The following is a 25,371-nucleotide window of genomic DNA, read 5'->3' on the forward strand; positions in this document are numbered from 1 at the left end:
CTAGGAGCTTCCCCGCGAACAACAAGGTCTTGCATCTCCTAGAGAAAGATCAACAAGAGTAACGAACGTGGTGTACAGATTGAAATCCCTCAAACTGCAATAGCCAGATCAGTTCACAAGGAAGTACCACCCAAAATCAATGCAGTTTGTAATTTAAACGATGAAGAATATGAAAAAAGTTTTAAGAACTTTGCTGTACATATTTATTTACAATTGTAGCATTAGTGCCATCCAAACCAAACTGAAAACATGCAACTAAATATTTTTGATTTACACCTTTCGAAAAAGAGGCCGCAAACGTAAACGGCAACGCCATCGGACTAGATTATTCTCCGTTGGTGGAGCCGTGGAACCGTCCGATCGGATGGTCTTAACTGGGTCACGCTATATAAACCCAAGTTCAAGGTACCCGAAGAACCATTTGCGCTTCTTATCTTTGACGCCGCAAGTCAGTTCCGCGACGCCTTACACCCATATGACTAGTGATTTACTTTGTAGTGACAAAAGCAGTCGTTAGAGTTTTGGTGAGTAACGCGGAAAAATAGAAACGTCTTTCATCACTCCTAAATTCATCAAAAAAATAGTTTATTTTTTAAGTACCGAGATTGCAAATAATAAATGCACGAAAATCGTTTTTTTACAAATAATTCCATGTTCTCTATTTTCGGTAAAACATTTTTATCTAAGTTGGGCCGAATTAAAAATAAATTATTTTCAAGTTTACTTCCAAAATCATTATTGGCGAAAAATATAAAACAGTATTTTTCAATTAACTTTTTTTTTTAAACGCGGCATTTAATATTCATTTACATTTTGTAGTGTTAAACAGGGCGCAAGGTATTAAAATAAGCACAAATATTTTTAGGGGTAGTATATTTCAACCCCAAAAACACATTTTTTCGCGAACATTTTTTTGCAATATTTGATATTTTTTGAAAATTTTTTTGTTTTTTTTTAATTTTAAGTTAAAAACATAATATCTCGATAATATGGCAACATAGGTGGTAGATTAAATTTACAAAAAAGAAAAACCAGTTAAAATCCATCAGCGACTTACAAAATTTAAGCAAAAAATGTATTTTTTTTTTAAATTTTTGTAGTAAAATAACTTGGTTATTTTGGATTAATTTGAAAAACGGTAAAGAGAAAATATGTTTCTTTTATCGAAATCTACCAACCCTGAAAATATTTCTACTTATTTTAAACTCACCCTGTTCAAAAAAAAAAGATATTTCTAATCCATTTTATGATTGATATCTCCAACTATAATGCCACTAAAATTGATTAGTCATTTAGTAGACTGTTCCTTTCGAATGTCATGTATACTTAATTTGCCAAAAATAGCTAAATAGAACCACATTTAACAATACTTAATTAGTAGTAAACTTTCAGTCAGTAGTTGTCAAAACATGTTTTCATGCTTCTCGAAGTTGAAATATTATATCTGGTTGAGTTATTTTTTTAAACATTTAATAACTTCTCAAAAATTCACAATAATTGAACAATTGAATTTTGATTTGTACTTCATAAAAAAACTCTAAATTTTAATAATGACAAAATATTTAGATAAATATTATTGAGTTTTGTGAAAAATCTTTGTTACGAATAATTTTAAACACGAGTAGGCATCAAAAATATTGAATTTAAAATAGGTAACGCCAGATTTCTTAAACAAATGTAAAAATATTTAATTTTTAGTGTTGAACAAAAATAGTTTCCAAAAAAATGTTAAAACATCTTTGAATCAATTTTTAATGCTTCTTGAAGTTGAAATCTATATATCAAAAATATTGAATTGGGAATAGTTAAAATTGACAGACTTCTTAAAAAAAGTGTAGATATTTTTTGATATTAATTTCACCATGCCATCAATATAAATATTACTTATCTTATAATTAATACGTTTATGTTATCATCGTAGGTTTAAAACGATTTTTTTATCGATTTATTAAACATCATATTTATATTTTATTACGAAGATGCTTACTGTAAAGCGTTATTAATTTTTCATTCTGCAAAAGCTTACATGTAGGTAAGTAGGTGAGTAACGGTACGACCAGATTTGATTAGTGGAAGTCGGTGACTTTATTTGTTCTCTGTTTGCGTTTGCGTTGGTTATAAGTACGTAGTTACAATTACCATTAAAATTAGCTTTTAGGTCCCATGCATTTAACAATGTCACAAATCACCAGGTAATTTGTGACAATGTAGCGTTTGAAATGTACCTAACTGTCATTGTGCACAATCTATGAAAAAATTATTTATCCTTGAGAGCAAAGTCACAGAATAATATTTTATTCTGTAAACTTTACTAGAGAGGTTTCGCCCTGATGATCTGCGGGTTTCGGGTTTAACACCTAATTTCTGCGGTTTTAACGGTAAATAGCTAACAAAGCTTTTATGTTAGACATGTCTATTAACATCGCAAAAAGCGGTAGTGAACAACACTATATGAAGTGCTTTAGTGTTTTGGAATTAGATTATTGCTTTACAACGGTGAAGCAAAAACATTTCTATCCCTTGTTTTAGTCGTTGTAGGTAATCAATCAGTGCAAATGATATTTATTGTTAAAATGAGAACTATTTTCAAAAGAAATATATCTATTCTAAGTTTTTAGTGATATTTGTTATTGGAATGAGATAAAACATTGAAGAATCTAGTGTTTCTAAAATCGCTATGAGACATTGGAGAGAAATACAATAGTCATCTAAAGTTCCTATAATGATGTGTTACTATTATTTATGTTACTTAGACTATAGCATTCAGAAATATATAATTGTAGAAGTATGACATAATATACCGGGTGGTGCATCGGCGCGGTGTTGGAAACATAGAAATCCCATGCAAATTTTGAACTGTCCAAATATTGGCTCCTCTGTCCTCTGTTAAGTTTACAGCGCAGGCGTAAATAGGTACTTTAAAAGTCTGCGTATGCTAATTACGCATATCAAATTTGAACAATTTTGTATAAGTCGTTTTTAACTAATTTAAGAAAATCTGCATTTATATTTAAATTAAAACTGAACAGGTACCAATGCAAAACCAGGCAAATGTCAACATACCTTAAGTTGTCAACCTATGATGCAATTTGTTGTGCTGTCTACATTACTATGCCATAGTATGTACCTACCTACGGTTAGTGTGTCCGATATGCATTTTTATAATTTAAAAGTTGTTTAAACTAAACAAAAGCCTAAGGTTTAGGAAATATAATTTGACATTGACAAAATTATAAATTGACAACTTAAGGTATATATATAATAATACCGGGTGCGTCTCAAAAGAGGCTCACCCCTATAACTTTTTTATTTTTTCAGATAAAAAACGAGATTTGGTATGTTAGTATATGACATAAATTAGGATTGATTGACGTATTCAATTGTTTTTGGTCACTTCCTGTTTCACCGGAAACGGCTACAACTTTTGATTTTTAAATGGCACCCTCGGCATTTTTTTACTTTATTCGATAGAAAATGACATTCTGAATAGAATGACATATCATATTATGTCAACTTTTGACATTTTCACTTAAGAACAAATCGTATTTTAAAATTCAATCTAGAATGCCATGGCTATGTTAAAAACACTAATTCTTAATTAAGGAGCCTTGGAAAAATAGATTTGATCGTCTAATGTTTTTAGCGTCTTGTCCTGGCCATGAATGATGCTCAAATCGTATTTTCCAAACCAAATCTAACATACCAAAACTCGTTTTTTTAACTGAAAAAATAAAAAAGTTATAGGGGTGAGTTACTTTTGAGACGCACCTGGTATAATACACCCCTAATTATATCAGGAAACATGCCTTAAGTTGTCAATTTATAATTTTGTCAATGTCAAGTTGTATTTCCTAAACCTTAGGCTTTTGTTTAGTTTAAACAAGTTTTGAATTATAAAAATGCATATCGGGCGCACTAACCGTAGGTACTATGGCATAGTAATGTAGACAGCACAACAAATTGCATTCGGTCAAAGGTTGGCAACTTAAGGTAACTTGCATTTGCCTGGCTTTAGTAGACATTTAAAAAATCTATGTAGGACTTCGCTGTAAAATTAAGAAGGGAGCTGAACAATTCAAAATTTGCATGGGATGATTATACAGATTGTTACCTGGACGGTTACTTATTGGGGAACAGAATGGCAACTCTGCCTACATTCCAAAGCGACGAGCGGGCCGAGGTTGCCATATTTTAACCATAAAGCTCTTGCCGCGAGTAAAATTAACAGCCTGTATGTTATCTGTGATGGGATTTCATATGTTTCCAAGGTCGATGCACCACCCGATATAATAATATAATTAAATTATTACTTTATTATGATTATATTATCATATTGTTTTAAGTTGCAATAGATTGAGGACGTTAAATTACACATACGTCGTTTTATCACAAAAAGCAAAAATCAGGAAATTTGGAGTTGCCACTTTCGTTCTGAGGGTGCGATATATTACCATACGATCGAAAAAAAAACGGTGTCAAAGACCGCCGGTGGAGGACAATCGATATTAATTTTAGCGAGGTCAAGCTCTAGGCATAATTTACCTAGCCTGTACTCTTCTTTTTTTTTAATGGCGCTTACTACCAATTATTGCCCTTAAAAAGGTTGTAACTTATATTTTATTGAATAAAAATAAATTTTAAATGTTAATAAGATCATTTTTTGGATATAGATTGTGTGTCTGGAAACGTTCTATGCATTTTTAATCTTTCTATAATAAGTGTTAATTTTTGACAAGTTTGATGTCAATTCTTAGTAAATGACGTCTAGGGATTGACCTCGCCAAAATTATTATCGATTGTCGTTCCTCAGTCGTCTCTGACTCTCTGACGCCGTTTTTTTAGATTATACGGTAGTAAGAAACTGAATATTATCAGTACTTCAGTACCTACATTACAGGTTACTCCAGTAGATTCAGTAACATTTTTAATATACCGGGTGCGTCTCAAAAGTGGCTCACCCCTATAACTTTTTTTTCAGATAAAAAAACGAGATTTGGTATGTTAGTATATGACATGAATTAGGATTGATTGACGTTTTCAATTGCTTTCTGTCACTTCCGGTTTAACCAGAAATGACTACAACTTTTGATTTTTAAATGGCTCCCTCGATATTTTTTTACTTCATTCAATAGAAAATGACATTCTGAATAGAATGACACATCATATGTCAACTTTTGACATTTTTGCTTAAAACAAAATTGAATTTTAATTTCAATCTAGAGTGCCAAGGCTGTGTTAAAAACACTAATTTTTAATCAAGGAGCCTTAGAAAAATAGATTTGATCGTCTAATGTTATTCGTGTCTTGTCCTGGCTGGTTAAAAAATGCCCAAATCGTATTTTTAATCATATCTCATTTTTTTCTCAAATGGAACGAGGGTGGCTCATTATCATATTTGGAAAAAGCATTTTTTTACGAATAATTTGGTACCACACACTTGGTATTTCGAGTCAAATTGTCGTTATGAATCGCATTTTGCAATTTCTAATAAACCATATTCGAAAATGTCAAAGTTGACATATGATATGTCATTCTATTCAGAGTATCATTTTCCATCGAATAAAGCAACAAAAAACCGAGGGTAACATTTAAAAATCAAAAGTTGTAGTCATTTCCGGCCAAACAGGAAGTGACAGAAAATAATCGAATACGTCAATCAAATACCAAATCTCAATTTTTTATTTGAAAAAATAAAAAGTTATAGGGGTGAGGTACTTTTGAGACGCACCCGGTATTAAAATAACAATTAAAATGAATATAAAATATCAATTTTTTGTAGTTTAATTTTACTAATTTTTTTTTAGATAATTTTTTTTATAGTAACTATCTAGTAAAGTCAAAATTTTGACTTCGCAGCAAGACATTTTATTATGACGATTATTTATTATGGAAAAATTATGTTTCTCCCATAAATACATCATAATAACAGCGTTTAAAATGTAGGTCACTGCGTTGGTACTCAGCGGAGTTCGTGGTCGGTTGTGGGTCACGGCAGTACCGAACCAGCGAAGAAGAAACGGCAAGTTCTCGGCATTCTTTTCCGATTTGGTCGCCGCTAACGGTGTCTTTAAGCCGGATCCCCGGTACACAAATTTACGATTTGTTAGCGCCGTTTCGTTTAGCAGCGAATAATGATAGTATTGGAAATGTCAACGGAGAGATAACGCGAAAGAAATAAAATGAGACGGAAAGGAAACGATTAGAGAAAAAAGAAAGAACGTTGCTGCATAGAAAGTAGCGCTTTCTCGCCTTATTTACATCTTCGAGCAGATCTAGACTTTAGACGAACAGATTTTAAGATGTGTTAATGTACCATATCTGACATACCGATAGAATGATACGATTAGTAATATTTTTGTGGTATCGAATGAAAAATGAAAATAAAATCCAGTTTCTAAATTATCGAGTTCCGTACACGTTGGTCCACTTTTTATTAGCAAAACTATTAACAAAACATACCGCGCTGGCAAGTCTTGCTTTTGGGTCGGTAATTACATGTGTGGCTTCGGCACAAAATAGGAATCAACAAGCCACAAAATAGGTATAGGATTCCGCTATAAAATAGGAATAGGCTTGGGCATAAGAGAAAAATGCGACGGTGTGCTGTTGCAGAGTTGCCACATTTAAAGAAAAATACAGGTGTGCGTTTCCCTATCTATTGAAGTAAAATCGCGGTCGAAAGACGCTTATTTCTTAATTCCTGAATTTCTGTAACTTTTTTGTTTATATAATTTTCACATACTGTTTGCGAAGAAATAATAGCAGAAACATTAAGAAATTAAAAAAAAAACGCAAAAAAGTATTTCTAATAAATTTCAAGATATCGATTTTTGAATTCTAATAGCGCGACCACTATCTAGCACCAACTCAATTCCACTTATTTTTACCAAAAGTACATTTTAGAGTCGTTGTTTAATTTCTAACTTGTATTTAATAATTTACAAGCTATAAGAAAAATTACAACCACGATTCGTTAATAAATAAACAAATAAAGTATAATGAGACGTAATTACCTACATAGTGAATCTGAATGCATGATGTACAGGATCTAATAGCACCTTCCCTATAATTCTAGTAGATACTGGATTAAAATCTAATGATTTTTCCGTGTCGACCGCGACAAAGCTGCCGGGGATATGGCAGCTTTGTCGCGGTCACAGTTCCACGTTTCTTAACAATGTGCACAGGTCCTCGGTTTATTTAATACGTTTGGCAACGTTTTTGCTTTTCTCTCTTTGTTCAATACATTCTAAATGCATTGTACTCTTCTTATATACGGAAATCGAGACCCAAACGCAAGCCTTGCCAGGAAAACATGGTCTTGGATAAGCTTTGGTTGAATCATAAATTTCCTCTATTGAAAGCTAAAATTTCCATATTGAAAGCTAAAATTTTGTTTTTAAGTTAAGGAAAATCGACATATTCAATCTGTCTAAATCAACCCATTGAATATAAAACAATATTAAAAAATATTTATTTTTTTTTTTGCCAATTTAATAACATTTGTTAAAATTTTACACCCCCATTTACAATTTTTCATTTTTTTATTTATTTTTTTTCAACACCCGAAAATCTGTTCCAAGGTGACGATTTTAACAAATTTTATTAAAGTGACAATATCTCGAAAACCATCGATTTTTTACTAAGGTCATATTATGTTTTTTCTGGATGCTTATGAGTTGGTCCATCGCCCCCTTTCAGTATTATCGTTGACTTTCCGGACACCCTGTATATTATTTAAAAAATTGAAACATAAGTAATTCCTTTTCAATGATATATAAATATTCCCATACCTAAAACTTCTGGTTAGTTCATTAAAATTATTTAAAAGATAATAATTCTAATTCTATATGTAGTTGTTTCATTTAAAGAGAATGGTTACCATGACAAATATTCAAACTTTATATGGATCAGTTAAATTTTACCTGGTAAATTTCTAAAATTACCGTGGTAACGAAATTCTTGTAATGAAACTATAGTAATGGAATTATTAATTTTTTAAATAGCTCTAATTACCAAACCGGAAGGTTTAGGTATAGAATATGGTATATCGTTGGAGAAAAGCAATTTTATTAGTTTATTGATTTTTTAAAAAATATACATAGGGAAAATATCAAATTTTTGGAGGCTATTCGTTTTTTTTTTAATATTAATGTTGATTCTGGGATTAATCCAGAGTGGCCAGAGGTCCAGGATTTCCAGGAAAATCCGCCAAGTTGTTCCGGAAAAATGTTATATAGTTTACAAAGTAAGAAATACATACTTGTGCTTAATATTATTCTATCACATTTTTCAATTTATCTTCATTTGTTTATATCTAATTTATTGACCTTCATTGTTGTTATTTTGGTAATTATATAGGTAGTTATACTTTTGATTATGTTTGTACTTGTGTCAGTAAACAAGTTTTGGCTATGGTTTGTTTTAATTTGGTTTTCACACTTCTTTCCCGCAAGTGTGAAATAGGATAGGAAGAGGTGATGATATTTTTTGAAGTTCTATTTTATTGTCCTCGCTTACAATTTACAATCGAGAAAAAAACAGAAGAATTTGATCTATGCCTACAAAATAAAGTGCAACCTCCAGTAGCTGGGAAATAAAGCAGATTCGGACGTATGTTGATATTAAAAGTAATAGTAATCTTATTTTTAAGTGAGAAATCTCCCCACGAGAGATAGCACATGTTTTTTGAAACACCATGTATAACAAAACTGGATTAAATATACTCCAGAAGTTCGCATACTGTATAAATAATAAATCTTTTTTGAAAATTTCAAAACCCTTTAATTTTAAAACCATGCAACCATTTTTGACTCTATGTTGATATGACTTTTTTTTAACCACCCTATATAATATAGGTTACTCAAAGAATCTGATAAAAATTAAATTCATTTCTTTTATTGTTATCATTAGTAATATGACTTAATAACTATTACTATCTTTTCTTTTTTACAGAGAATGTATAGAAAATCAATAGGCTGGGGCCTATTGGCCCTGCTTTTCAGCAATTTGGTGATGACGACAGTGGCGTACCCTAACGCCCACCCTCACCCAGTCTACAGACAAAACAGGGAAGTGAGCCAACAGCAACAAGTCGCAAGCCAACCAAGAATCGAACGAAAACTGGCTGCCAAGCCCAATGCCATCAAAAAGGTCGCCCTGGACGACTTGGACGACGTTCAAACAAACGAAATATCCGAATCGACATCAGTGGCGGAAGGTGGGGGATTCTCCTGGTCGAATTTACTAGGTACGATACCTTCGATTACCGGTAAGTGTAGAGAAAGTCGCAAATGGTAGCCAGTCACCAGCTCTTAGTTCTGCAAAATAGGATATCTGTTAAAAAAGGAGCCGTCCCGAAATAAAACTAATTCGTTGGATTCTCAACACAGACTAACTTTACTTTCAAAAAACATCTTATAACTAAAAGACCATAAAAGAAACAGTAAAAAACATATGGTCCAACTTTCCCTTAGAAGACAAGGGTTGAGGGTCACCCATAAATTCCATGCAACACAGTGGCGTGTACAATATTTTGGGCTACATTTCAACAATATCCGCTGATATCGATGATTAATCTTCATTGTTTTTTTTTAATAAATAACTTTATGTTCCAAGAAATGCTACGTAAACTAGACATTTCAAAATTATCCGTAAGAAAATTATTTATATTCACATTCGAATCTGATTAAATTAAATTCTATACCTATATGCTTGGTGCAGTTGAGCATTTCAGTTGATTTTAAAAATTCCGACCGTAGCGTTCGAACGGCAGAAATTAGAAATACCGGTGATAAAATATTTCACGCAGTCCCAAAATTTCTCAGAAATTTGCCGAAAATGCAAACTTATCCTACATCAGACAGAATTGACATAATTCTATTAGTTAGTGAATGCAGTGTGCATTCACCAATTAGTAGAATACATAAATGCTCCTGATTTTATCTAGTCTGGATTTTTTATGGGGATATGTTAAAGACAGTGTTTACAAAACTCGACCAACTATTGTCGACAACATGAGATAAATTATTGTAGCTGCTTTTCGAGATAGAACTCCACATGCCTTTTAAAATGAAAGGATCCTTTTGAAAAGACAATCATTTTATGCAGTTAACAGGAAATTAACAAAAGGTATATCATAGCCACCCTAGATTTTTTCAAATAATAAATATCTACTGACGCAAAATCATAAAAATTAAAATATCTAGGAAAATCTTTGTCTGAGGGGTAGACAACAATAGTAATATTTTGAAGATATATAAATTCCCCATTGAACACCGGAATAATATGCTGGGTGTTCCATTTAAAATAAAGGAGTAACTTTTCGTTTAACATACAATGGTTACTGTAATTAAATATCAGGCTATACAAGGTCAACTAAAATTTAGGTAGCTGTTATCGAAATTTAAAATTTACTCTTCATTTTTACGAAATGTGAAATATATGTCAAAATCCTCAGATTTTACGTATATGCTTCTTTAATAAAACTGGCCTCAATTTTATCCTAGAATCCGAAAATCAATTAATATATAGGGTGTTCCATTAGAGAAAATACAACTTTGATGTGTAACTTTTTTTAGGGACACCCTGTATAATTCTATATATTGTTATAAAATGCTTTCAGTTAACCTACATATGCTGCCAAAATTTCATTTCGATATAAACTACCGTCCTCCTTGGAGCTTCCGCGGCGTCTGAGAGGCGCCACCCTGTACAAACCTGATTTCCAAAAATTAGACAATAATTTAAAAAAAAAGCTTTCAGAACAGTTATTGTCATTATTGTCATCGTAAACAAACGAAATAATTTATATGACCTCGCTTTCACCTGAGTCGTATCCGAGACGTCGTTTTTAGAAATTTCCTCCGTCTGGACTATTCATCTCTTTAATATTTATTGTTTCCAAATAACGGAAAATTGTTCATTAGTTATTGATGGTAAACATAAAGAATTTACGAAAGTTAACTATTATTGATTTTTTTTATTTATTTTCTTTAATTTTTACGAATATTAAATCTAATAGCAAGTGACTGAATACCATCATTGTACTAACAGACTTGGCATGAACTGTAGGAAAAAAATCATCAAAGTACAAAAGTTACTAAACTTCAGTCTGTTGCATCATCAATCCGAACACAGGAAATTCCATGTAAATTTTAAAAAGGAAAAATAAGTTTTCCCCAAGTTATTTTACAGAAAAAAATGTACCTATTTAAAACTTTATTAATTAAAGTTAAAGTTATGAATGATAAAAATTACCAAATTAATTGAAAAATATATCCTGTCCTGATTGGAATTAGAAACTTGCCACCTTCAAATTTAATTTTTTAATGTTAAATCTAATTTAGTATTGTTGTATCCTTCTTTGTTTATGGTTGTATCTCCCATAACTCAAAAACGAGTTCGGTTCGATAAATTATTCAAAATGAGTAATTTGCTTAATTTTAAGGAGGTCTTTAAAAAGTTTCAAATACATTTATTTATCTGTAAAATAAAATGGGAAAAACTTATTCATCATTTTTAAAATTCATAGGAGATTTCCTATGTTCAGATCGATGATGCAACAAATGTTAAATCCACTTTGTTAGATGTGTTCCTTGAATTTTAGGCATGGTAATGCAGATGATCTTCAATCCTGGTGGAGCAGCGGCCACCAATCCCAGCAAATCCGAGGGCTTAGATGAGGGTCCAGTTGTGCCAGCTTCTCCTTGGACCCAGTTATTGGCTGTAGGATTGAAAATCCTCTCAGCTTTCTTAGGGGGTGCTGGCCAACCCCAAGGTGACGGTATTGATAAAGTAGATAACGGAGGATCGCCTTTACAGGTTGGTAGAAATTAATTTCATAAGCCTTATAAATAGTTTATGGTAAAACTTGTCGACTCATTGATGGATTTGTTAAAAAAAATGAGAAAATTTACTACAAAGACACAAAATACAATTTATCTGTCGATTACAATGACAGACTACAACAGAACTACACTCACCGACAAAAAAAACCGGCCACTAAAAACTAGTCCCACTTTCAAAGTTGGATTTCTCGCGAACCACTCATTAGATTTTGATGATTTTTTTTTAATTGTAAATAAATTCCTTCTTAACGGATGCTACGTCAGAAATTTTTATTCCGAATTTATTTTGAGCATATACAGGGCACAACAATAAGACGAAGTTTTTTGCCCGAACTTTGTAACACCCTGTAGGGTGCAGCAGCTATAGTAGCTATTGCTAAATCAAATCACATTGTAGCCTCATCTTTTGTGAGCATTTTGTTTTTTTTTTTAATCACGACATTATCTCTGTTTGTTTGTATTGGAGATAGGCTGCTTTAAAACGAACGTCTCGGAAAAATGCTTCGCAGGCAAAACCGCGAAGGCAATTCATCCGTGAAAAGGACTTTAGTTCATTCCCAATTCACATGTAAACTCGCAAACTGAAGACGTGCTCGGCGATGTCTTGGAAGTAGCTGGGGTCCTGTGGCAGGCCTCCTTACAGACAAGCTGTTTTCTTTTAATCTTCGTCGGATTGTTCTCTCACTGAGCGGTCGAAAATTGCATTTGTCTTCCGTTTTCTTCCGGAACCCACTCGTCTGGTGAAATTTCCCGTTTCCATATATCGATTCCAGTCATCCTGGACTGTTGTTCGTGGTATACCCAGGATATCGGACACATAACGTTGACTTCGGCCATCCTCAATTCCAGCCACAATACGAGCAACATCCATCACAGATAATGGCATTTTTTAATTTGACAATGATGTCGCCTTGATTATTTATACACAAAACCTTCTGCCTGCGAAGCATTTTTCCGAGACGTTCGTTTTAAAGCAGCGTATCTCCAATGCAAACAGAGATAATGTCGTGATAAAAAAACAAAATGCTCACAAAAGATGAGGCTACCATGTGATTTGATTTAGCAATAGCTACTACAGCTGCTGCACCCTACAGGGTGTTACAAAGTTCGGGCAAAAAACTTCGTCTTATTGTTATGCCCTGTATATACTTAAAATAAATTCGAAATAAAAATTTCTGACGTAGCATCCGTTAAAAAGAAATTAATTTACAATTTAAAAAAAAATCATCAATCAAAATCTAATGAGTGGTTCGCGAGAAATCCAACTTTGAAATTTGGACTAGTTTTTAGTGGCCTGTTTTTTTTGCCGGTGAGTTTATTTCTGTCATATATCCTCTCGTTTGGACAGACTAGTTAATTTTCGATTTTATAAAATAAGTAGCTATAGTCTGTCCAAAAACTCAGGGAAGATTTCAACAGACGAGAGACGACATCCAAAAAATTACTGAAAATACAACTTAACTGTCAATTAAATTGTCACTGTCACAACTGTCACTATCACGGATCTTTATGATTTGACAGACTATAGTAATAATAATTAACGAGTTTGGATTACGTTATATTTCTGATGTTATGTTACTTTAAATTAGCGTTTTTAATTTTTTATTTATTTGCCTACTGAATTAAATTCTACATATATTCTAGAAAAAATAAGTTATGTTGATTTAAAGTCAGATTAATAAAATATGTTCTATTTATTAACTACTAAACATCAAAAGGAATTTGTCCATCAAAAATTGACGGTGATTTTCGTTGTGTAGATAATTGAACGTTGTATATACAAAATGTACAAAATCCTCCCCTCGAAGGCTTCCTTTTATGATGCATTTATGTTTGGAATGAGAATTAGTGACTAAGACTACTAAGACTAAGACCCTTTTGGTCTTGGTCTTGGTCTTGATCTTGCAGGGTCCTGTCTTGATCTTAGTCTTGCGGGACTTTTTCTCCCTTTTTATTAGAGAATGTTATGGAGATGAAGAAAAAGATATATGTCAAGATATTTTAGTTAGATGCTACATACTTTATGTTATATATTTATGAATTGTAACTGCTTAAAATTAAAAAATGTCAAATTGTTTAACTGGCCCACTTTAACTGGTATATCATATACCTATTTTTAATAGTTCGCGACTTAATCTGAATTTTTTAATTTTTACTCTTTTTTTCTCTCTATAAAATTCTTCTACCAAATTTTAGTAGTCCAACTCCAGAAACAATGGCATCACTGACAATTTTTTACAACACTGAAATCTAACATTTGTTTAAACAAATTGAAATATTACAAAAATTTATAATTTTAGTTATATAAAATTATATATAAAAAGTTATACAATTTTGTGTAGAATCCAAAAATAAAATAAAAAATAGGGCGTTGGCATTTAAAAAATCATATGCTATATTTATCCACCACACTTTTTTGAAACATCTTGTATACTCTCCAATCGTTTTAAAATATGTATAGTAAACGCCACGAATGGGAGTGATTCATCGGTCGCTACCATGTGACCTAATCTGTTCAAGGTCACATAAAACTTAATTCCAGTGCCGTGGTGTTTCAAGTCATATAATAATCAATATATAATCTGTTTTAATTTGTTGTTTTAACTGTCAAAGTCTTGTCAAAACATAATATATTTGGTTATAAATATAAACTGGAATGCCCCATTGGTCGCACTGCCGGCACACCAATGGACTGACGCACAAAAACAAACCAATCAAAGAAACGCGATATAGTATCGTCTTTGTCAATCACGCTAACATTTTAGAATAAGTAGGAGGAGCGCAGACAGATGATTAGACCGGGCTTTTAAAAACCTACGTCTGCGGTAAAAATTTACGTTTTTAATGTAAAAATCATAGCGCGCGTGTCGATTCTAACTTCGTCAAGGGATGAATCACTCCCAAACATTCGTAGCGTTTACTATATCTTAAAGTGTTCCCTTTAAGTTTAATGTTTATCATTTTTTATAAACCTCCAAACAAATGATATAATGGACTTTGCTCTATCATTGGCTCTGTATGTACAGGAGAGCTTCAACAATTTAAAATTCTCTAGTGTAATTTTCAAAAATACAATAACATATAATCCCAAATCGTTTATACCTACTGACTTAAGTGTGATTTCTCGTTTGACATCCAGATGTTTTCTATAATTTAATAATTGCACCTCCCTTTCATTCCGCGATATCTCTTCGCTGTAAAATCGAGAGGCGTTTAAAAAAAGCCTTCTTTTCACTTTTATTTCCTTCTACAGACAAAGAAAATTACGTACGGCTAGTTAAGTTCGAAATCTAAAACGATTAACCTAGATAGGATATGTGTACGTCTCCTATATCTTTTGAAATGTTGCCATTTTTGTATAAACAATTCTGCATGAAAACAATGAGGGGCACTCAATTATAATTACGGACATTGTTTTTGGAAATATGTATGTAACTACCTACTAACGTTTCTTATCCTTATTGTATATACTATCTAGCCTCATTCAGAACCCCTCGTAATTAGAGCATTAAATTACTCTTTATACTTAAAAATTTAAGATCATTCACAATGTCAAAAAAATACAATTAAAATTAATAGAATATCCTAGCAACAGGTTGAGGTAGTCTTAGTTTAGTAGTCAGTTAGATCTACCGGGTGCGTCTCAAAAGTGGCTCACCCCTATAACTTTTTTATTTTTTCAGATAAAAAACGAGATTTGGTATGTTAGTATATGACATAAATTAGGATTAATTGATGTATTCAATTATTGTTTTTGGCCACTTCCTGTTTTACCGGAAATGACTACAACTTTTGATTTCTAAATGGCACCTTCGGTATTTTGTTACTTTATTTGATGGAAAATGACACTCTGAATAGAATGACATATATATTTCGAATATGGTTTATTTGAAATTGCAACATGCGATTCATCACGACAATTTGACTCAAAATACCAAGTGTGTGGTACCAAATTATTCGTAAAAAATGCTTTTTCCAAATATGCTAATGAGCCACCCTCGTCCCATTGGAAAAAATTGAGATATAATTAAAAATACGACTTAGGCATCTTTAGGACAAGACACTTAAAACATTAGACGATCAAATCTATTTTTCCAAGGCTTCTTCATTAAAAATGAGCGTTTTTAGCACAGCCATGACACTCTAGATTGAAATTTAAAATGCAATTTTGTTTTAAGCAGAAATGTCAGAAGTTGATCTGAAAAACTAAAAGAGTTATAGGGGTGAGCCACTTTTGAGACGCACCCGGTATAGAGAAAGCCTAAAACAGTCCAAGAAAATAGGCCTTCAAATATGAAGTTGTGGTAAAATTTTTGATATAAGTTACTTTGAAAGATCTTTTTTTTTAAATTCACCCCCGGAGAAGGGGTGAAATAAATAAATAAAATTAATTTTTCGAAATTTCGGATAAACGGTAAGGACTACGAAAAAAAAGTTCAAATAAAGTTGGGGAGCGTCCAATTTTACATAAAAATGGTATCTGTACTTTTTTGCTCAAATCAAGATTAACTTAAATAGGGTGGCTAGAAGCTAGGGAACAGCTTTTATTGAAACATTTTTGTTTCAAAGTCCTTACCGTTTCTCCGAAATTTGGAAAAAACATTTTATTTATATTTTCCACAATGAATTTAAAAAAATCTTAATTGAAATTTATAATTTTCCAAACAAATTAAATAAAAATGTTAAATATATGAATTTTTCAGAAACTTTTTTAAATGTTTCTTCAGGTTAATTTTGATCTGAGCAAAAAAAGTATAGAGATTATTTCTATGTAAAATTAAGACATAAACCAGTTCACCGGAAATGACCACAACTATTGTTTTTTTTTAATGGTGCTTTCGGTACTACACTCGGTACCTACCTCATGATAGAAAATGACATTCTGAATGGAATGACATATCATATATCAATTTTTGGACATTCTCAAATAATTTCTTTAAACCATTTTAAATTTCAATCTACAGTATGTCCCCGAACTGTCTTTACAAGAGGAAAAACTTTTCTATTATTATTTTCTATCTATTTCTATATTTGAGAAAAATACATTCTTCATAAAAAATGTTGCTTGTTCTAAAATCGTTAATCCCGTTTATACCTTTCCAAATTTCCATACTGTTTTAGAGAAAATTAAGAAAAACTTGAAAATATGGTTGAATTTTTTCTAACTCCTAAAAATCAAAAGGCATTTCTACGGTAATATCAATTCGATTTCATTCTTTGATAGATGGTTATTATTAATTTTGATTAACGTCATATTCTTTGCTGCTGTTAAAGTATCACCCTTCCCGTAGCCCTGAACTAAATAATTTTTTTGCGTCTTTAACATTTTAAAACAACAAAAAATATGACGTTTTCCAAAGCTCTTTCATTAAAAATTAACTGTCTAACGGCCATAGATTGTATGCCATACCCGAGGAGTGTCTCACTGTTGGAATTACATGTACATTTTCTTGACAATCGCTGGCAGTCATTGGAATCAGTCCACTATAATTAAATGGCAGACATAGGCAGCCTTTTTCACAGTCATTGGCAGTAAAATGATATTTTGGTAGCATATGTACATTTTACCCAAGTGAGACAACCCTCGGCCATACCATTTTAGGTTAACATTTAAAATGCTATTTTTTAGATTGAAAAAGTCAAAAGTTAACATATGATACGTCATTCCATTCAGAATGTAATTTTCTATCATTTAAAGTAAAAAAATATGGAGAGGGTATCAATTAAAAATCAAAAGTTGTAGTCATTTCCTGTGAAACAGGAAGTGACCAAAAACAATTGAATACGTCAATCAATCCTAATTTATGTCATAATACAAATACTAACATACCAAATCTAGTTTTATTATTTGAATAAATAACATAACCAACTTATAGGAGGTGAGTCACTTTTTAAAAACACCCGGTATAAAATATTTACTGACATAAAAAACTTCTTTTTCTCTTTTACTTGTTAGCATCATCAGCAAATGATTAAATACAAAATTTTAATTTATTGTGGTGATTTAGTGTTTTATTTTGCTCTAGTAAAATGATATCAATATTTTTTTTAAAGTTTTTTTCTTATATTCTTTATACTTATCTTTTCTCTGTAAATTACTCTTCTTTGTAATAGCTAAAAAAATACCGAGTGCTTTACTAATACGAAAAATAGATACATTGTATATATATTTAGTTCTTGAACCAGTAGTTAGTTGCTTGTAAATTATACAGGGTGTGCTGGCGGCGGTCTTATCTACAGTGGTGGGGAGCAGAGATCCGCAGCAAGTGAATATGTTGGCAAAACAGGCCGGGGAGGTATGTAAATAATGCCAAATTTGCAGAAAGCTTTTTTACTTATTAAATTTTATATGACGATTATTATCACCGATTATTCTATAATTTTATGCTTTAAAACTACCTGAAATATTAACACCATGGTAACATTAACACCTTTGGCAAATATTGCAATTTAAAAGTTAAAATTCAAGTATATTGTTTGATATACCGTATGATCGAAAAAAAACGTTGTCCAGTTGGCTTAGAAATGACGACTTATAGTGACATTTTTCATACATAAAATGACAGCGATTTTCATTTCATCGCCGTTTTTTTTTCGATTATATTGAACAAGCGAGCTTCAATAATCAAAGTCTAATACCGGGTGCGTCTCAAAAGTGGCTCACCTCTATAACTTTTTTATTTTTTAGATAAAATAACTAGATTTGGTATATTAGTATATGACATAAATTACGATTGATTGACATATTTAATTGTTTTCGGTCGCTTCCGGTTTCACCGGAAATGACTAGAATTTTTGATTTTTAAATGGCACCTTCAGTATTTTTTTACTTTATTCGATAGAAAATGACACTCTGAACAGAATAAGATATCATGTATCAACTTTTGACATTTTCGCATATGGTTTGTTTGAAATTGTAACCTGCGGTTATAACGACAATTTGACTCGAAATACCAAATGTGTGGTATCAAATTATTCGTAAAAAATACTTTTTTCAAATATATGCTAATGAGCCACCCTCATTCCATTTGAAAAAATTGAGATATGATTAAAAATGCGATTTGGGCATCTTTTAACCGGCCAGGACAAGACACTGAAAACATTAGACGATCAAATCTATTTTTCGAAGACTCCTTGATTAAAAATTAGTGTTTTTAACACAACCATGGTACTCTTGATTGAAGTTTAAAAGACAATTTGTTTTTGAGCGAATATAACAAGAGTGGACATATGATGTCATTCGATTCAGAGAGTCATTTTCTATCGAATAATGTAAAAAAATACTGAGAGTGCCATTTAAAAATCAAAAGTTGTAGTCATTTCCGTTGAAACCGGAAGTAACTGAAAAACAATTGAATACGTCAATCAATCTTAATTTATGTCACATACTAAAATGCCAAATCTCATTTTTTTATTGGGTGAGCCACATTTTGAGAAACACTCGGTATATTCATAGTTATTTAATAAGAAAAATAATAGCACAAAAAAAGTCACAAAAATATATGAAATCACAGCATGGCTTTTAACATTTGAAAGGTGTAGTAGTTTCTTTTAATAGTGGAATTATTATCATAATCGGGCAATACCCAAAACAATGCTTATATTAATATTAATAATAGATATTAAAAAAAAAGAAGACTATAAGGAAATATTATCTATGTTAACTCGTCCATTTTATTGCACTTCCAGTTTATTAACATCGTCGTGAACCTTCTGGACGCTCTAAAGACATCCTTTTCCCACCGTTCCTTCTCGGCTCACAGCACAGGACGCAAAGATTCAGTCAGTGAAGCCGCCATTGCCGGTATTTCCATGATGAAGGGCTACGTAAGGTCCTTGAGCACTGGCCAGAGCAGTTGTATGGCCAAGTACATGTGCCAAGCTAACCAGGAATGTTCTTCAGATGTCGGACCGACGTCACTGTTCTGTCATATCGGAAGGTAAGTGACAAAATGCCTTACAATTTACAACAAAAACTGCGGGGGCTGGTTGAAAATTGATGTAAATATATTTGTGGTTCTGAGCATAGGACCCGCACCAACATTTACGTGTTATGGGAAAACAAGGGAAAACAAATTGATGATATTTTGGTGAAAGTTTGAAATACCTCGTGGGATATGTTAACAAAGCAAAGATTTTTTTTCACCAAGGTTTCACCGAAAATGACTACTACCATAAAATAATTAACTGGAAAGAAGTGTCAAATCTGTGTTAAATCGTGGAAACACGATACGCCACCGAAAGCCTTCGTTGTCGTCTGGAGAACTAATTTTCCAATTGACAGGTTGACATGATAAGGACATGATGGCTTAATTTTCATTTCCGTTTCCGCTTATTCAATGGCGGGCCCTCTTTCAGGTCAAATGTATTATGAATTTTTTCTTTTCATAAATAAAACCAAAAATAATTTATTCACATATATTTATTTGAAATATGAAACAAGGTGACTAAATAAATATAAAAATATAGAGGAATGTATTGTTTCAATACCAATTAGTTAATGGCAGTTAGTTATTAGTCAGTTAAGCATACCAATTAGTTATTCAAGGGCAGAAAACGGACACAGGAACATGAAAACGGGAGTCTTATACAAAAACCTGAAAACAGAAAAACAATTTTTTTATACTAAAATTAACAATGGAAAAATATCAATAGGTATAAAATATAAATATACTGTTTAAAAAAAGCGTCCATTATTCCCAAAGAGACCTGGCTTATAAATCAAAAAGAAGCAAAAAGAGACTTTTAGTCGGATAACATAATCAGATTATCAGTCCGATTTATTGCATTATTGGCAATAAATCGCACATACTGGAGATAACTAATGTTGGCTATAGTTAAAAATGATCTTACCTTGCTGTAAATTGTTTCCATTTTCAAAAAAATCGCCGATCAAAGAGATTATAACACCATTTTCTTGCATCTAAAAAATGTAAAAACAGTGTTTATTTACTATCTATTTTTCATATACATGGGACATACCTACTACTGCAGAAACGTCATTTTCTCCAGGATTCTTCATGTAATATATCTTTTATATACTTTATTACCTTTATATTTATAAATTTCAGCCGAAATATTAATTGAACTTCCAAAACGAAACTAAACGCAACAGTGGCGGATACGGAGGGGGGGCCCATGGGGCCCGGGCCCCAGCATAAAATCTGTAAATTGTGTAAAATATTATGCTTATGGGTTAAAAATGGCGCCCTAAAAAGCATATTCTACATTGCTTTTTATTTTGGGCCCCCCCTAAAATAAATTTCTGTATCCGCCCCTGAAACGGAATGAATTAAAATGGCGTCGAATATTTTCTAATTTGTTCTAGAACAAATCTGAAGTTGTCTCTGAAACTGAAATCTGTCAATTCTAAACTGTGAAGTTAGACAATAGTTAGACAAAAACAATGCTGTCCTTGTCTAGGCGGCCATGCTTGTCGTGAGGAGAATGACAGGAATGACACTAATGACTGTTTCCAATTTTCCTATTTCACTGTCACCCCCTTGACTACCACTTTTGGTTTTTAAATGGCACCCTCGGATTTTTTTTTTACTTTATTCGGTAGAAAATGACACTCCGAATAGAATGACATATCATATATATGTCAACTTTTGACATTTTCACATAAGGTTTATTTGAAATTGTAACATGCGTTTCATAACGACAATTTGACTCGAAATACCAACGGTGTGGTATGAAATTATTCGTAAAAAAATGCTTTTTCCAAAGATGCTAAAATATTAGACGATCAAATTTATTTTTCTAAGGCTCAGTGGCGGATCTAGGCGTGGGCAAGGTGGGCACCTGCCCACGACGCCAGGCGCCAGGCGCGCCGCAGAGGCGCCAAAATGTGTCCAGAATCAATAGGTAAAAGCTCTAATCACGCATGCACACATAATGTATGTTAGTAGTTTCTGCAAACATCATGCCTACAAGTAAAATTTCGGCACAGGGGCGGCAAAATAAGTATGTCCGAAACCAGTAGTAAAAACTCTAATCACCATACAAACATTATACAATAAAATAGTAAAATTTAGATAGAAGACGCTACCTAGAGCGTGCGGCAGGCACTTCGCTCATCAGCGAATTTTCGGTGAATGCGCTGGAAACATCTATGATGTGCCAATAATTTTCCGATTATCCGATGTATTTACCATTGCTTGCAGCGATACCGGAAAGATGTCGCTCCGTACGTAGAGTGCATCAATAATATTAAAACAATAATATTGATGTTATTATGCGCCGAAAAGGGTTGTTTAATTTTTACGGTTCTGATTTAATTTAAAAAAAAACTAATAGAGTACCTGTTGTGTAGTGTTCAAGGGAAAATCGCACTTTTGTTTTTTTCAGCGGGGGGGGGGGTGTCTACACATTTTTGAATTGTGGGGGCGCCAAATTTTGTCTTTACCCACGACGTATTTTACACTAGATCCGCCACTGCAAGGCTCCTTGCTTAAAAAATAGTGTTTTTAACATAGCCATGGCACTCTAGATTAAAATTTCAAATACAATTTGTTTTTAAGCGAATATGTCAAAAGTTGACATATGATATGTCATTCGATTCAAAGTGTCATTTTCTATCAAATAAAGTAATAAAATACCGAGGGTGTTATTTAAAAATAAAAAGTTGTAGTCATTTCCGGTGAAATAGGAAGTGACCGAAAACAATCAATCCTAATTTATGTCATATACTAACATACCAAATCTCGTTTTTTATCTGGAAAAATAAAAAGGTTATAGGGGTTAGCCACTTTTGAGACGCTCCCGGTATAAAGCTGGGCATAGGACCCGTACCAAAATTTTATGAGATACCTCCTTTTATGGGAAAACAAGGGAAAACAAAATGATGATATTTTGGTGAAAGTTTGAAATACCCTGTGGAATATGTTAAATGGAATATGTTAAAAAAGCAAAGATTTTAAAAATAATTTTACCGTCTAGGTATATCTTTTCTCGATACTTTGTTTTTTGATTCATCTCAACAGCTTGATTTTTATTAGAAATATTCACTTTCAGCAATTTAGTGTTTAATGTTTTTGCAATGTCACTGTCATTGGAAAATCATTTTGTTATTATTTATTGAGCTTTACTCTAATAGAAATGGTTTTAAGTTCAGAAGTAGGGGCTATTGCTACTTTAATTGATCATTGTAGAGATTAACCTCTGGACTTAAAACCATCTCTGCTAGAGTAACTGCACAACAGAAAAAAATTATATGATTTTGCAATCACAGTGACGTTACATAAACCATAAACACTATTTTATAGGTTTGTTGACTAGTACCAAAAGCAAAAACATTGTTTTAATGTAAAAATTACGGAAAATGTTATTGTCTTCTTCAAAAGCAATGTTATTGTCTTCTTCAAGAAATAAAGCCATTGAGATAAACCAAAAAACAAGCTATCGAGAAAAAATGCACCTAGATGACAAAACGATTTTTAAATTTCTTGCTTTGTTAACGTGTTCCACAGGTGTTTCAGAACTTACATCAACATAAATATTACATAAATATCAACATTTTGTTCTCTCTTGTATTATTGACAGATGGAAACTTTTATTTTTAATTTAGAAAGAGATACTAAAAATTAAAATAATTTAGCTTCAAATTCCGCTAAAAGACTAAAAAAAATATATAAAAACCTTAAAATACATCAAAATTTTAAGGTGTTTTTTCGTGCCGGTGGTTTTTTTTTTTCATTATTACTAACGGTGCTTTATTCTTTATTTCAGCTACACCGCCAGCTTCATTCTAGATAGATCGTCGTCATCGAAAGCCTTCGACATACTGTACGAAGCAAGCAGGCGAGGCAGATCAGGAGATAATTGCCAACAAGCGTATCTGGAGTGCAACGAAGTTTAACGCGATTCCGATATTTACAGACTTAATAATTTAATACACGTTTTAGAATTTCAAATGATCGAAGAACGGAATCGATAGGATCGACCTCACATCCATTATGTACGTTCTTCAATTTCATGAGGCGAATCACCTATCCGTTAGACCTTAATTAATTGATTTAGAGTCATTATTAACACTCACACAACTGAAAAAAGGGCATTTAAAATAAAACTCTAAAATTGAACATGCAATTTTTGAATATTATTCAAAATTAAAAGCGTTAAAATTTAATTTTAACGGATCTGTGATTCATTAGTTTAAATACATAATGTTCGTGATGATACAAAAAACACCATAATTAAAATATTATTCATTGTAATTTAAATAAATTATTTAAAGTTTGACCGATATAAAAGTATTTCATGCATTCTTAAATAAAAAAAACGACTGTAATTGCTATATAGTTAAGTGTTTTTAACGAAATGTAATTTATTTATTTATTTGTAATAAAGTATTTTGCACGAATGTAGGAGACTGAATGTGGAATGTGATAGTTTTTCAAAAAAACTACTGAGTTTATGTTACCTTTAAGATTATTTAATATTGAGAGGAACAGGAGATGTTTAAATAGAAACTCTTACACCAAAATTCATTTCAATATTAAATAATACTATGCAAGGTGTTTTCGATTGCCCAAAAACCTAGATATCTTTATTTAATGTACTTAGTACTTAGTTGAATATTGTTTAATAAATATATTTAAAATAGTCTTTTTTGATTTAGAAATCCTTATAAAAGAATAGATCTGGAAACTCTGTCGTGCTGTTGTTCCATGGCAGGAGTGTAAAATTATTGACTACTACCACTACTACTCCATTGCCATTACTTGCTGACGAGTATTTGACACGCATCAGAAAATGGTTACACAGGGCGATTCCTTTCATGACCTTATCTGTGTTTCCGCGCTCCGAATATTCAAAAATCTCATTACTCTGTTGCCTCTACTTTTTGGTTGTGGTTAACTGAGTTTACAATTCTTCTCCATTGCGCTCTATTGTGAGCTGCATTCTCCTACTGATTCTGCACGCTTATCCCCTTCAAATTTTCCATATTTAATCGGGCAAAGATCTAAGCCGGCGGGCCAAGTCCTCAGACCACAAATACCAGAGTTGTGGTGCGTGACAAGCCAAGTAAACGGACTAAACCCGCAGGCTAAGTCCGCACACCAAATTCGCAGGCCAAATTTCTGATGCATGAGGAGCTATTAACGCCGCTCTGCACCGATTGCATGCCGGATGAGACCTGAGATCGTATATATCTCGTGAGTAAGAATCGATTTATAGACTCTGGCCAAGTCAAAAGGCCATTGACAAGCCGAGGTCCACGGGCCGGATTCCGCGTAAACAAAGTAGGTCCCGTCCAAATTAGCCTTAACAGCTAAAAGAAGACGTTAACTTTAAACTTATAAATGAAAGGACAAATTAAATCAATTAATAGTTTATTAGTTAAAAAATTACAAGTTTGTTATTCTCCAAAAATATAAAAAATCTTGAAAATAAATTTTTAAAGATACCATTAAAAATGAGACCTAAAAAGTATTTACATTACAAAAGGTCTATTTAAAACGTTCCTATTTTCTAAAGATTCTTTGCATTTTATAACATAACGATGTAACATATTGAT

At 32.2% G+C, this 25,371-nt stretch overlaps 1 protein-coding gene across 4 annotated transcripts; it reads left to right on the top strand.

The window, feature by feature from the left end:
• The first annotated feature begins 397 nt into the window (after positions 1–397).
• Positions 398–24,213, top strand: LOC115875902. 4 transcript variants are annotated; one of them, XM_030891468.1, is made up of 6 exons: positions 398–524; positions 8,956–9,271; positions 11,609–11,823; positions 18,062–18,145; positions 19,539–19,789; positions 23,580–24,213. In XM_030891468.1, exons 2-6 carry the CDS (start codon positions 8,959–8,961, stop codon positions 23,707–23,709), a joined length of 993 nt encoding a protein of 330 aa, XP_030747328.1. In that variant the 5' UTR covers positions 398–524; positions 8,956–8,958; the 3' UTR covers positions 23,710–24,213. The 4 variants fall into 4 exon arrangements, with proteins under 4 accessions (XP_030747328.1, XP_030747329.1, XP_030747330.1 ...); XM_030891469.1 differs by having other exon boundaries at positions 8,956–9,250; XM_030891470.1 differs by lacking the exon at positions 18,062–18,145 and having other exon boundaries at positions 399–524.
• Positions 24,214–25,371: the final 1,158 nt, after the last annotated feature.

This window comes from Sitophilus oryzae, unplaced genomic scaffold (genome assembly GCF_002938485.1).
Source record: "Sitophilus oryzae breed Bouriz unplaced genomic scaffold, Soryzae_2.0 scaffold_1396_pilon_pilon, whole genome shotgun sequence".
Classification (NCBI taxonomy): domain Eukaryota; kingdom Metazoa; phylum Arthropoda; class Insecta; order Coleoptera; family Curculionidae; genus Sitophilus; species Sitophilus oryzae.